The sequence below is a fragment of the Phoxinus phoxinus genome (genome assembly GCF_949152265.1).
Source record: "Phoxinus phoxinus genome assembly, chromosome: 7".
Taxonomy (NCBI): Eukaryota; Metazoa; Chordata; class Actinopteri; order Cypriniformes; family Leuciscidae; genus Phoxinus; species Phoxinus phoxinus.
Window position 1 is genome coordinate 36,471,534 of NC_136882.1, and position 15,845 is coordinate 36,487,378.

General features: G+C 38.3%; 1 protein-coding gene across 1 annotated transcript in view; it reads left to right on the plus strand.

The window, feature by feature from the left end:
• Nucleotides 1-2,635: 2,635 nt before the first annotated feature.
• csrnp3 (cysteine-serine-rich nuclear protein 3) overlaps nt 2,636-15,845 on the plus strand; it is a 52,624-nt gene continuing 39,414 nt past the window's right edge. The window contains exons 1-2 of the mRNA XM_079618365.1: nt 2,636-2,818; nt 4,097-4,128. Coding sequence (XP_079474491.1) covers nt 2,816-2,818; nt 4,097-4,128 — 35 coding nt within the window. The 5' untranslated portion in view covers nt 2,636-2,815. The remainder of the gene's footprint in view (nt 2,819-4,096; nt 4,129-15,845) is intronic.

The following is a 15,845-nucleotide window of genomic DNA, read 5'->3' on the forward strand; positions in this document are numbered from 1 at the left end:
AAAAACAAACGTGCTTATTTAAAAAAGAAAAGAAAAAGAAACAAATTAACAAAAGGTAGGCTACAGCAGTACAGCTCCATCGTCCTTTAGCGAGGGAAAACCCCGACTCTCCTCATTTTAAATATCGCCACTGCGCACACGGTCAAAAAACGCCATATCAGGACAGGCGGAGTGATATAACAAAAGTGATCATGTTCGGAATAGTATAGCCTATGGCTATTCTGTTATCACATGGCCCGACTATGTTTGTCCACAGTTTATTTTATTTTTACAAATAATGAGCCAAATGCTTTAAAACTGGCACATTTTTGTAGTTTATGCCAGTTTGACAAATAAAAAACTCATAGTTGCCAGTGATTTTTTGAGACACTTATAGCTACAGCAAAATCAATATAGCAAATATAATCATCTTATTTTAACTCAGATTGGAGTTCCTAAGGAAATCTAAATCAATGTTGTTAATGCATTTTCACTTTGCCAGCACTTTTCCTGCTGTCAGTTCTCTGTGCATCCTCCCTGTTTATCGCCTCATATAGCCTACACTGCCTGGCCAAAGAAAATAAGTCGCCTTTTCAATGGGCACATATTCAATTATTGGATAATTATTGCTGGGATTATTATGTTTCTATCATGTTATGTGATAGAATCATGCAACCGTTCTTCTAACACTAATTGATGGAGTGTAGCTTTTCATTTCTTAAACAACCATGTATGAAAACACACATAATGGCCATAATCCAGGATGACAATGTCAAGATTCATCAGGCTCAGATTGTGAAAGAACGGTTGTGAGGAGCATGAAGAATCATTTTCACTCATGAATCGGCTCCTCTGAGTCCAGACCTTAAATTCATTGAAAGTCTGTGGGATGTGCAGGAGACTGTCAATTGTCAACAAGATCTTGACCAAAAGTGGATGCACCTCTTGATGGAAATAAATGTTGTGATGTTATTTCCATCAAGGTGCATCCATATATATATATATATATATATATATATATATATATATATATATATATATATATATATATATTTTTTTTTTTTTTTTTTTTTTTTTTTAAGCAACTTAGTGCAATTAGACCTGTTTTATGGCATCATTTCTCATTGGAACTCAGTCCAGGACATAATATGAGTTGCAAATGCCATGTGTCCGATCACTTTTTTTATTTATTAGAACCAGTGTGGATCAAGGTGCAATTAGGATCATTTACACCAAGATTGAATCCATTAGTGTATAACCTACAGTACAATAATCATCATAAAAGCTTCAGATTTAAAATTATGCCATTTCAAATCTTTTGCTGCTCTTTGAGTTTCACATATAGGCTACTTTGGAAATTTGAGTCAATTTGAGTATTGATTACAGATTAGTCATGGCACCTAAAAAGCAAACTAGTTTCCAGTATTTGGCAGTTTTTCTTGAATCAGTTCATGAGAAGGAGAATCAGATAAAACATAAATGCCAAAAGCCGAAAAGACGGGGGTCTTATAAAGTGATGAGAATATCATAGAGACTTGGTCTTGGTCTTTTAAACCAAAAAAAATGGTGTATTGAAAGCAGAGGTGTAACGCCCAGGTCCAGAAATTAAAAGTCCTCCTCCGTATTTTGTTCCTTTCAATCACCTGGATTTGCTAATTAGCACAGATTTTCAGCCAGGAGATTCATGGAATAAACTTAAATGGCAGGACTTTTACTGTCTGACCCCTGGACTTTACACCTCTGATTGGAAGTTACTAGCACATTTCATGAGGGAAGTACACTTGTGCAATTCCTAAAATCTGCCACTAGATGCCGGTATTTAACAACTTGTGAAAATGATCACTAAAGTCGCACAGTGAGGATGGCACCTGATTCATATTGTGTCCGGTTAATCGAAATGTACACTGATATACAGAAATGTTCATGAATGATAATAAGACATCTCTTTTTCCCGAGTCACATTAAATTACATCGTTTTAATTACATATTTTTTTTACTGTCATTTTATTTTAATTATGCTTATGTTTTGCTTTTATTTATTAGATGTATTATTATTATTTTATAGGGAGGTCACCGTCGAGGCTATCATGAATCATCTTATTTATTTATTTAAATATATCAAGCTCGGTGGAAATGTTAGGCTATAGCCTATCCTCACATGATTCCAGTTTTTTTTTAAATCTATAAAAAAATGTTTTTATTTAATTACAAAATCTTGTTGAATGTATGAGTTTACCTCTAGGCGGGCAGATTTTGTAACAGCCCACACAATGGAGCTGTCATCAACATCCTGCACAATCCCATTTGAACAGCCTGCCACACACCCACGTGTTTTTATGAGGAACAATTAAATTGGCCGAAACCCAAGAGACAAAGCGGCCTGAGAAATCCCTGAATCCCCTCGGAAGACACTTGTATGGCTCTCTAGTGGCCGCTGGCTCACGCTCAATTCCCACTGCAGTCCGTTTACGAATCCTACCACGGGGAAGGCTTGCTTCTTAATATTCAAGAGCCCAGCCTTCGCCATTGGACGGTAACAACAGAACGTTCGCACTATCTAATTAATATTCATAAGCCAGGAGCTCTCCATTGGAACGTAGCGTACGAGCGTCAGCGAGAACTCATTAATATTCATGAGCGAAGCCTTGGCTGTAGTAGGGCGGCTAGTTTGTGCGCTCGCCTGCACCATTGTTTCTTCTGTCGGCTCTGTCAGAGGTGTATCTGCGGCAGATGCCGGTTCTGCACGAATCTAGCATTCAAATCTGCGTGACGAGTATGCTTTCCTCTCGCGTGTAGAGTATATGATGAAAGAGGCGGCAGTGATATATCAGTATGAATGGTAAGTCGCTTGTTTATTCTCTATTGTCAGGTTTGAATGGAAGCGATAACGGAGTGACGTGAACGGTGTCTGTTCCCATACGTTCATAAAGCGCGTTTAAAGGTGTGTTCTTCTCTCTTTCTGTTTCATCCATGGAATTAGATATCGATCGATATTATTTTTTTCCGAGTAGTTTTATGTTCGTGTTCCATAACCAATATGCATTACCTATTTTTATTTATTGTTTTATTTCTTATTTTTTAAACACAATATAAAGTAAATATTTATGGGCATTTATAATGGACAATTATATACACATTGAAAATATAATAATAATATTATTATTATTATCATCATCAATTAGACTTTTTCACACGTTTAAATAACAAATACTGTTATTTTTGTGCAGGTCTATAAAGTTAGCTATTTCGAAGAAAAAAAAATGCAATGCATACAAAATGACTTGAATACACATTTTCTGTGGCGAACATGTTTTAGTTTTCTTTATGTTTTTATTATTATTATTATTATTAAAGAATAAACTGTCGTGGTAGAAATGTCCACCAATAATAAAAAAATGCTATCAAAATAAATAAATAAATAATATATGTTTAAATTCTGTTATTTATCAGTAGGCCAGGAATTAAAAAAGATAACAAATTAAGATTGTGTGTGTGTGTGTGTGTGTGTGTGTGTGTGTGTGTGTGTGTGTGTGTGTGTGTGTGTGTGTGTGTGTGTGTGTGTGTGCGACTGTGCGTGTGCATATATATATATATATATATATATATATATACACACACTCACACAAACACACACACACATAGTGCAAAGTCATAGTACATGCACACACAATGTATATATATGTGTGTGTGCATGCTTGAGGGAGCTGTATGCCAATAATGTGTGTGACCCTCTCACAACCCTGTTCTCCTGCCACTGAAAGTCAGTGAACCAGAGCGGCAGAGAGGAGGCAGGCTGCCATCGCATCTCTCCCTGAGAATGTGCAGCTGTGTCAGGCAGTGTTCTGCTTTCCCCCTCCCCTGGGAACACTCCCTCCTCCAGTAATGAGGCAGCGTTCATAAAGGGTCTGCATCATCAGCCCACTCTCCTGCCAGAGCTCTTACCCATTATTGGAGGGAGAAAAAAAATAATAAGCAGAATGTTGGTTTTCCCAAAAAAATTATACATTGAATACGGGCTGCGGTCATGCTGAACTCTTGTTTTCCCTGTACAATCATAACATTATTAAAGGTTTAAATGGAAAATTCAGAATTTTAATTTATTTATTTTTTCCTGCAGAAAATTAAACCCGGTTCCATTCTGCATTTAAGGTAAGAGAATGGATTTTTTTTTTTTGTCTGTTTGTTTTGTGAAATGGCTCTCAAAGTGGTGTGTGATTATTACCTGTGTATTATTTGCTTGGTTAAAAATCAGCTGTGACAGTCATGCATCAATATAAGCTCATGCACATTTTGCAGAATCTTTCATCCAAAGCAATTTAGCCCTATACATTGAACTGTTTTCCCTGGGAATCAAACACATGACCTTGGCATCACAAGCACTACATGCTTTATCAACTGAGAACACAAAATCTCCTGCATTGCTCTTCATTCCTGCAAATAGGATGTCAATACAAAGACAATGTTGCTTGATTCATGAAATCAACCAATCTAGATGTTTTGATGTCTCTATAACTCAAGATTGAGCGTGCATTCATTACATTCAGCAGATTTGATGCTTATAATGCATCTGCTCAGATTAATAATTGATGAGGGTCATCACCAGTCATTTGTGTTTCAGAAGAAATGCCCTCAAGTCAGCATGAAGTCACAGTTTGCAATCCATTTTTGCTCCATGATGTGACACGTTTTTAAGTGAAACAGAATACACTGGGGAAAAAATGGTGTGCACTGATTATTTTACGAGAAAATACTATTTCAGTCTATACCTCAAAATTTCACATTTAATTCAATGTGTTACTTGCTGTTTGCTTGTAATTAATTGTGCAATTTACTCGCAATTTCTAAGTGAAGATTGCTTCTATATACAAATTTGACAAATCTAGCGAGGTGCTATTTGATCCTGTGCATTGATTGGATTGTGAAAAGTTTGACTTTAAAGGCCGTTCTGATTCATCCTTCTGTCATGCATTGAATGAAATCCCGTCTGTTAGACTGATTGTTCGTCGTTCGTTCAGTAGAGTGAGTTTGTATCTGGCTTGTAGTCTGCAGGGACACGCATGGCGTAACTGTGTGACACTTTAACTAATTAAAGCAGTGCGAGGTGGAGAATGTGTGATTGGGAGAAGATTGGTCCGTAGAGGCCAAGCTACGGATATTAGAGAGAGAGAGAGAGAGAGAGAGAGAGAGAGAGAGAGAGAGAGAGAGAGAGAGAGAGAGAGAGAGAGAGAGAGAGAGAGAGAGAGAGACTTTGGGTCTAAATGTGCCACTGCAGCTTGTTATGAACCTTTGTTGCAAATCCACCAGCTTCTTTTGACATCAGGAAGAGACCAGCTGAGATTGGCAGCGCTGCACAGCATGCGCAAACAATTGTGTGTGTACGTCCTTGCAGAGGCCTCCGTCACATCTGTTGTTCTTAAAATAAACTAATTAGGGATTTGCTAAGGCAGGCATCATGATTACTATTGCTCATATTTCAATTATTTCAAGTAACTTCGAACCGTGCTTGTGGAGGAAAGGTGTGCCAGTACTTTTTCAAGTGATCAGATTTATGCATTTTGCTTGATGGATGATAGACTTGCATTAAAAGAGGGACACAGGCCTATAAAAACTTGCCCTAGAAACCACCCAGAACACCCTAGCAACGTGCTAAAAACGCAACTGCATGGCAATGCCTTGGCAACCACCCAGGACACATTAGCATTGCAGTAGAGAGTTTTGCACAGATTTTTATTCAGAAAATTTAGTTAGAGTTCCCATAGACTCACCTTATGTTATACTTTTGGCATTAAAAAAAGAAAAATCTAAATGGAGAAAAATTCATTAGGGTTTGTTATTCCTTTGGGGACATTTCCTGAAAACTGCCTAATCTGCCCACACAGTCTTACTATATATACAGGCTCACACAATGAAATGAAAAGAAGACACACATTCATCTTTAGGAATATATATCTAATAATAAAATTGTGCACACATCATACTTAATGAAATAGTTTCTCCCAAAATGAAAATGCTGTCATTACTCACATCTTGTCTTCCCGACCCCGTGTTATTTTCCGTGATGTTAGACAGAAAGTCCGAGCTGCTCTTTTCCATGCAACAAAAGTGGATGGTGATCTACTGCCAAACAGCAAAAACACACACAATAAGCACTATAATATCATAATAATAATAATAATAAAGATTGTTATGTTTTATATATCTAATTCATTCGTCTGAAGTCATATGATAGCTTTATACAAAACAACATAACAAAATTCAATATTCAAAGGACAATATTCACTGGTCTTACTCTTTTGTGGTCAAACCAATAGCAAACCGGGCCCCGTTTTTTCCCCGTTGTGTTTACAATTATTTATGAGACCAAACAATGCATTATAAGGTGCATTACAAGCCATAATCAATGCATTAAAATACTTTTATAATGCATTATATAAAGGCTTTAAGTAAAGTGTTAGCAAGATATAGTATGTGTGTAGAATGTAATCCGGACGTACTACATTTATAATTTTGTCATTATCATGTGACATACAAGCAACACTTCACCCTCATTCACAAATCCTCTCCCGTGGCCTCATGGGACAGTAAAGTGTCCATCATAAGCACACTTCAGAATCTCGCCAGAAGTAGTCGGTCATCCGGGGACTTTTTGCCAACTCTTTTATGAGTACTGTGAATTCAGACATACTTCTTTTGTCACATACTGTATTTTGCCTACTGGGAAGTATGCGATTCCAGACGCAGCCATAGCGTCTATTGATGTCTAGAAAATACTGATGACTTACATGTTGGTCTGGAGTTCAATCCAATACTGTATCTCTTTTTGTGTTTCAAAGGAAGATAGAAAATGATACAGGTCGCAATGACACGAGGCTGTGTAAACGTTGACGTTCCATGTTTTTGGGTGAACTATTGCTTTAATCACGACTCCAGCACAGAAACGACTGAGCATACGAGCCAGCTCTCTTGCCTACACACCTTTCCGATGTTTTCAGATCATGATCCAAGAGGCTCCGTGTTCACACCACTCTTGACTGCATCTGTTTATCCTTTCAAATCTTCCCCATGGGAACGTGATTTAATTACTCTATATGACACACTCAAAGGACACGGCAACATTTACAGAATGGATTTCCAGTCTGCTAGGAGGGGCTGATTAAGCCGGGTCATTTGAATAACTAAATCTTCCATGCCTGTCTCTAACCCGTGCGCAGATGGCAATGCTGCTAGAGCGCTGAATCCCGCACATTAAAGATTCACAGGAAAGGTGGCATGCCGTTTTCCCTGATAACAGCCCAGCGCTCTGTCTCTCTCCACATGACGTCTTCACACATGCATCAGCCAAATCAATTTGCTTCCCTTTTGTATAGGAATGGCTAAAATTTGCATGTGCATATAAATGTGACCGAGCAATCTATTCACATGGACTTGTAAAACACCTTGTAAAAGGTTGGGGAAACATCGAGCCTTGGTGGAAGAGGAAAACCGGCGGCTGGTGGACAGAGACAAGCATCGGTTTGATCGATGAACGTGCTCTGCTCTATAACATGCATGCATGCCTTCAGGAGAGAGAAAAAATGAAAAGAGAAGAAAAAACAGAAAGCAAAAGAAAGAACACCGTAATCTGTTTCTGATATACAGAGCAAACGCAATGAGGAGAAACAAAGCCGTCTCTAGCCTGCTGGATAGAGCAATATTGTGGTAGTGAAGCGAAACATACAGGGTGGTTACTACACCCTACACCCTCAGTTCTGGGCCGTATTTTTATAGGCACGGGTCCATGCTTACATTTCGGTCTCTAATACGTGAATTATTTCAGTTGCATGCTACACTCTGCCCCGCTAACTTTCATTACAAGCATTCAGGACTGGGCTTGTTTGCCCAGTAGGTCAGATTTGTACTGGCCCAGTAAATACAATCACGATTTAGAACAATCCTTAGGCCGGAAACTTATTCTGTGCAAGTATGTGAGTGAGCAGAAACACTTATAGCTACATGAACCTGAATATTCATTGTTATGCATGCGTCACCATATAGAGTGCATTAGCTTAAACTGTCTGTGTCAATGGACAATTTTCTCAGGTCAACTAACTAGTCATTGTGGAGCAACAGACAAAAAAAACTTAAATCTTAAACGTTTTTAGCTATAGCTATCTGAATAATAACATATACGTATTGGTGCATACATTTAAGTATATACAGTGCTGGTCCTATAGAATTCTGGGGGCCCTAAGCTAAACTTTTAGGGGCCCCTGTCAGTGCGTTCATGCAACAAAATGACCCCTTAATCTGTTCTTTCAGAGCAGTTTCACTGTCAACAAACAACACTGAATTACAAACAATAGGACAAAGAAAAAAGATACAAATTAAATAAACAATTTAGCCTAGTAAAAATAAAAGCCTAAACTGAATAAAGTAATCAAATGTATAAAAAAACGTATGAATCAAATATATGCTTCTAATTAAAGTTACTGAAGTTATTCAGTGAAGAGCAGTGAATGATTCTCTTGTTTTCTTTCGTAGTTTGATTAACATTAAATGACAGAGAGAGCAGCAGGTTTATTAGGCTGCTGTCCCTTTAAGACCAAATACACAGATATTATACTGACTAATTACTTAACTGAATGCATATAAGTGAAAACTCCCCAAGACTGTCATTGACATATTTTTTGTGTGTAGCCAAAAATAGCCTAGACTCGTCCATGTTTCGCTCCATCTTTGAGCGCGCACACAGAAAGCTGCTTTTGCAACTCAATATACGCTTTTAACTTGTTATCAATCAAGTCCGGCACGAGACTGTATATATGACAGTCACGTTACATGATTTGACTGATTTGGATGTTACGTAGGAAAGGCAACAGCGCACCACTTTGAATGCAGCATTGTGTTTTCATAATTGTTGGAAACCAAAATCAAAAACGAAACTAAAATGATATTAATCACACAGCCTTAGGCGTTAAATCATCTTTGAGAGCAATGGAGCCCCCTGGTGGTTCGGGGGCCCGAGCTTTACGCAACTTGCGTACTTTGCGTATAGGTAGGACTGGCTCTGGGCATATACCTCAACATGAACCTGATTTCACCAAGAGCAACATGTTCCTGGATCAACTTTCCAATCAACCAATCAGATTTAAGGGACAAGTGTACCGTTTATGTCAAGTTTAGTCTTACAACCAGGGTTAGGTGCTTCTACATCAGTGTTATTCACCTGCCATTTCCCTCTGATTTTAGGGATAACTAATGGGTAGGGTTAGGGATAGGGTTACTACATTTTCGGACAGGAATGCTGTTCCAGGATCAACAAAATATGTTCATCCAGGAACCACCTCAACACAACCGTATGTGCAACAGGACTACGTGTTCGCATTGCAGTGCCATTCTTGTTTTTGTACTTGTGTCGAGTATGTTCTCATTGTAAAAACGCTGTAAAGTACAACTCATGGCTTATTACTTTACTCATTCTGGATCTGCAGGTTAAGTGGGCCATTGAAAATAGTTCATTTCACTTTGTCATTGGCATGCGTATGTCATTCCTTTATACAGAGCGCACATTTAAATATACAAATAGAGTAGTCTGTCTTTATAAACTAGAAATTGCCCGTCTCAATTTATTTAATAGTGCCGTCAGTTGAACTGAGATGCTCATTCAGTCAGTAGTAGCTTTGTGTTGGTGACAGAAAGACTCTTAGAGATCAATTAGAGACGAGCAGTGTTTGATGCGTCTCATCAGTCGGACTCTCTCTCTCTCTCTCTCATACTCTGAGATTCAGCCATGACCGGTTGCCATGACGCCTGTATGAAATGTTCAGTCCGTGTCTTGCCTATTATGAGTCTAGAGGAAAGCGCATGGGCTTTTTTTCTAAGCGAGCATCGCACAATTACATGGCATATAGAGCAAACACGCACACAGACACAAATGAAATGATGGATAATATGTCGCCTTGACCTGCTGGTCTTCCATTTCCCATGCAGCAAATTATTTGATGCTTTCATATAGTGTGTTTGACTTCCGCGTGATGTAGCATGCCGGCTACTGTAGCCTTGTGCATTTCACTGTCCGCACACAGCCACATCAGCGCAGGTTTGCTATTGCTTATATTAAACTTCGGCACGCAACTTGTCTTGCATTGTTTGTGTTCCAGACATCTAAAAATAACGAGTGTACAACCGATGTACGGCTAGAGAATACCCATAATGCTCTGTGAGAGTCGCGCACCGAATGAATTCCCGCATCTGAACCATCCATACATACATTTTGTAATATCATACAGGTATAAATTAATTTTTACTAGATTAATAAGTACATAGCTTCCATGACAGAGTTCAAGATAAATATTTTCATCCTGCCAGTTTGCTAAGTTTCAAATAATTATTAAACAGCAAGCACAAATTATGCAAAAGCGAAAGCCCTTCCGGCGCATTTAAGTGTCCGAATTCACTCGTTTTCATTCACTCCTTCAAGTGGACTATATTAGTGGAGTAATGCACGGAATAGTGATCGAGGGTTTAAGGGGTGGTTTTGGACACAGATTTGAAGGCAGCATCACTTGCATCCTTAATGCATCCACAATTCCTTAATGCATTGCAACAAGGTCAGTAAAAAAATGTTTGCTGAAGCGAGAGAAAAAAGACAATTCTAGTTCATTGAATAACTTAAAGAACCAATATAAAATTGTTCAATCTAATTGAAATTAAAAATAAACATAAAACATCTATATTCGTGTGTGATTCTTGTTTTTATACTTTTTTTATTTTATTTGTATTTTACTACTTTTATTTTAGTGGCATTCATTTAGCAACATGCAACAGAACACTATTTGTGAATTATTGTCTATTGAAAATCAGCCAGATTTGCCTTAGAAATAAATAATGAATGAATAATAAATAAGCAAGAACTGAGAAGAATGTAAATGTGTACCTTGAAATAATAAAAGCGTCTGCCAAAATCCATAAATGTAAATTCAATATTAATAAAGTAAACAACAGGAGAACATAAGAAGGACAGAGAGACACATATCAAATAATGGGAATAATCAGATTAATAATCAAATGCATAAAACATAGAATGGTAAAAGAATCATTGACCTGGAGCAATTATAAGGAACATCCAGACCTAACAACCACCCAGAAACCTCATAGCAACACCCTGGCAACCATCCAGAACACCTTAGCATTGCCGTCTGAAGATGTGAAACTCTAGTTAATTATACTGCAGTGAGATCCTGCGGTAACAGAACTCAGGGTTTTATAAACAGGAAGTTAGAGAGTCTCGTCACCTCTCGATCTGCATAGAGTTAATTACAGCTCTCTAAATAACATCATTGAAATTCAATAGAGCAGCATTGAGGGCCATCATCATTAAAGGTGTGACATGTATCTCAACGTCTGGAAGGCCGTCCCAGGGGATGTCACAACACACGCTGCCTTTTGTATTCAAGCATAAAAGAGATGCATTAATAAATCTTATATGCTGCCTTTTAATTATCATACTTCTGATTTTTTAAAACCAGCCTGGTCAGGGTTTTATAGCACGTGTGTGTGTGTGTGTGTGTGTGTGTGTGTGTGTGTGTGTGTGTGTGTGTGTGTGTGTGTGTGTGTGTGTAGGCCTGTCATTTCTGTTGCTTTTAAAAAATGTATTTTTCCTTTTTTTCAGGAAGATTTACATATAGTAACTTGTTGAAAATATTAGAAATTGCACAAATATGAAAATAAAATGAAACTGTCTTCTCAAAGCACTTATTAGTCTTGCTGAGAGAAAACAGTGTGCTGTGAATTCTGTCAGGACCACTATCGTCAAGGATGATTGACAATTATGGCAATTATGACGGGTGTTAAATGCCATAATTTAATGGTTCTGTTCTGGGCAAAAACAAAAACCCTAGCATGAATAAGAGCAGGGAGAGCAGCGATAACCCTCCTTAGGGTAAACAGAACAGAACCAACAAACATGTATTGCAGATATCATTGTAAATATTTTAATGTACAACATAATTCGAGAAATTAATCTGATTCCAAGACTGGATGAGAGGAGGAGCTGGGGATGGAGGAGGGTAATTCACTCCTGAGAAACGCGATACTGCTGATAATACTGAAGGAGTTATATATGTACTGTATACAGTGATAGGCGTTGTGTTCCTATAGGTAGATGTGGATCAGCTGATGCGAGCTTGACTAACGTGACCTGCCAGAACTGCTTGATATACACGACACACTGCTTAATTAAATCACAGCCCTTTGTGGTTTAATAATCAATTATAATTGTGCCGTTCTAATGATCAGAATGTGAAGTTACTTTAGTGTGTCTTTATTTGTGTACTAACGCAATGCTACCCAACATACTGTACATGCTGGCTGTAAAAAGCAAAGAGTGAGAGAGAAATGGAAGAAGAGAGATGAAAAAGAGAGGATAATTGAAATAAATTGGTGAAATTTGGTGAAAATGCTTTGAAGTTTATGACATCGTCAATGTTATTTTCAAGGATGGATGGATGGATGGATCTCTTCCTTTAGTTCCTCTTAAAGAAGAATATATTCTCACCGGATAGAAGAATGATGTCTCCTCACTCAACCCTGATGCACAGACACAGATATAGACCGACAGGAACACCGGCAGTCTGGATCTGTCCTAAACATCAACGCTAAACCATAAACTGTGATGCAGTGAAGACAGTTGTAACAACTCTTTGCTAACAACTGATGGCTAATTATGATTTATAACAAATTATCTGCCAGTTTGAACATCACTGGCACATCAGTCCAGCTATGGCAGACAACGCCAATTAGCATTTTAGTCATTCATATCTGACGGACTGACTGTTGCAGCTTGGTTGTCACTAGCGCAGATATTACCATATGGCAACTGTCTTGCTGTACAGTTTTTCCACTCATATTAAAATTGGTTTCCATAGTGATTGGTGCAGGTTGGGGGCAGACCAAAAGCAATATTAAGCATAACTATATTGTGAGCAGTGCTAGACCGATATGTCGGTCAGAAATTATCTATCTATCTATCTATCTATCTATCTATCTATCTATCTATCTATCTATCTATCTATCTATCTATCTATCTATCTATCTATCTATCTATCTATCTATCTATCTATCTATCTATCTATCTATCTATCTATCCATCCATCTATCTATTTATCTCTGACCATCCGTATCTATCTATCCATCCATCCATCCATCCATCCATCTATCTATCTATCTATCTATCTGTCTGACCATCCGTATCTATCTATCTATCTATCTATCTATCTATCTATCTATCTATCTATCTATCTATCTATCTATCTATCTATCTATCTATCTATCTGTCTGACCATCTGTATCTATCTATCTATCTATCTATCTATCTATCTATCTATCTATCTATCTATCTATCTATCTATCTATCTATCTATCTATCTATCTGTCTGACCATCCGTATCTATCTATCTATCTATCTATCTATCTATCTATCTATCTATCTATCTATCTATCTGACTTTTTCCAAATTTTTAGTTCAAACAAGGCTTCCAAACCGAAGCATAAATGTATTTCCTTTAATTTCTATTTATTTTAGTTATATTCCCTTGGATTCAAATCCCACATCCTGTTTGCTACCTCAATTCAATTTCAATAGCCTACAACACAACACAAATAATGTAAGTTTTAAGTTCCCACAACAAGTAAGCAAACAAATAAATAAACAACAGTTTCAAAAGAAAATCCACAATTAAACGTCTGGAAAGCAATGCAACACCGTGCGTGTCTCTCGCGGGATCATCCGGTGAGGTAATGGCTTGAAATGGTTGTGATGTTTGACAGAATCGGGTTGCAGGCAGAAACTCATCCGCCACTAGAAAGGGAACGTCATTACGCTCATCACTCTACATGCCACATCTCTATTCACTCGGAGGGAGCCAGGCAACAGCGCGTCTGCCTAATATCCCAGCTAAGAAACTGCTGCCGTAACAGTTCTAATTAATATTGAGCAGTTCCCTCATGAGTAAATCTTCCTTTGAGCGCTTTTTTTGCGGTAAACAATGAAGCGGGCTTGTTGATGATCAGCTGTCCGGAAACTCTGACTGGTCGGGTTGTTCAGTTCTCTGGCATGAATGACGGTTTAGTCATCTTCGTGTGACACACGCTCACTGTCTCAACCCACACAGACACCCGTCTAATTTTAGACCGCGCGCGCGCTCTGTCTGTGAGGGAGCTGCCAATCAGTGAAGAAGCCTCCGTTGCAGCTCTTACAACACAGATGCGGAATAGTAATTGTGTGGCGTGTGGAATAACATGTGTGGTAGACTCGTGGGAGTTATTATCTTACCAGTGGAGTTTTCATCTTGCGAATCAAGTATTAGAACCGATTCACATTCACTTCTGCAGAGATGGACAGACAGGCTGCGTCTGAAATCGCATTCTTCGCTACTATATATGCGAAAAACAGTAGGCTATGTGACAAAATAAGTATGTCTGAATTCACAGTACTCATAGAAGAGTATAGGCAAAAACGTCCCCAGATGACTGACTACTTCTGGCGAGATTCTGAAGTGTGCTTATGATGGACACTTTATCCCATGAGGCCACGGGAGAGGATTTGTGAATGAAGGTGAAGTGACGCTGGTAGGTCACGTGATACTGACAACATGGCGAATGTAGTAGCCTAGTCCGGATTACATTCATATCATAGGCCCTGTCCCAAATGGCACACTCCGGACTTGTGGACTTCCTCAGAGTCCACACTTTGGGGACGTCATGTAGTGCAGACCTATAGGACTCATTAGAGGACACATTGAGAGGTATTTTTGGGACATACTCGATCGTCACGCTGGAAATAACAGACTGGTTGTTGTCGGACAGGAGAAATTACATTTTTGCGCTCCGACGTTTTATCTCCATGTCAACTACACAGCCTGCTTTTACATTTTGATATTCTGAATGCCACCTGGGCATTAGACAATAGATACATAATTATTTAAATGATGTATGTTGTACATAATTTTGAACTAAGATTTAAAACAATTTAACACATAATGAAACTAAAACAATTTTAACACATAATGAAAATGTGCATGAGTTTCGGATGAATTTACAGGTTTCCATATTCATACTACGTTTACATATGACTCAGTAAAGCCCTGACATTCGGTTCTATTTATTTAATGAATCATAATGCGACCGTATTATTCAACGCGCTATTATTATGTTTGAGACATCAACCACTGGTCGATGACCATAACGTTTGTATAAACCGTAGGTAACAACTGGTAAAATGTACACCTAGGTCATAAAAAACGTAATGTTTTCTTCTCAGCCATGTTAACAATTGTCCATGAGCGAAATCTCCTCCCATCCGTTGTCTGATTGGCCTTTCGCAAGGACTCCTGTGTAGGTAAAGTGTGTGGAGCCTACATCCATGCATCCCAAGGGGGCGCTGCTGAGCACACTTCAGAGCGTTAAAATGCTGAATGGGACGGCCTACGGACTCGTAGACTCAGGGAGCACGTGCAATTTAAGTCCACGAGACCGAAAGGCCACATGAAGTGCACCATTTGGGACAGGGCAATACTACACACACTCATAAACATACTTGTTTAGCGGTCGTGAGTTAATTACCTATTCAAAATAAGTACCTACTGAAAAGAGTATTCGATTTCAGACGCAGCCATAGCTATTGTTTTTGTGTCCGATAAAAGATATGCAGAGCCAAATATAGCTCTGCATATTGTCTTTTTGACAATAATAGCCTTAAACCACTAACTATTTAAATCACTCATGAGTCATTACTAACTATTTAAATCTGACTCATTACTAACTATTTAAACCACTCATGAGTCATCTCTAACCTGTGAAGGCAAACAACCTGCTTTATGAGACTAATA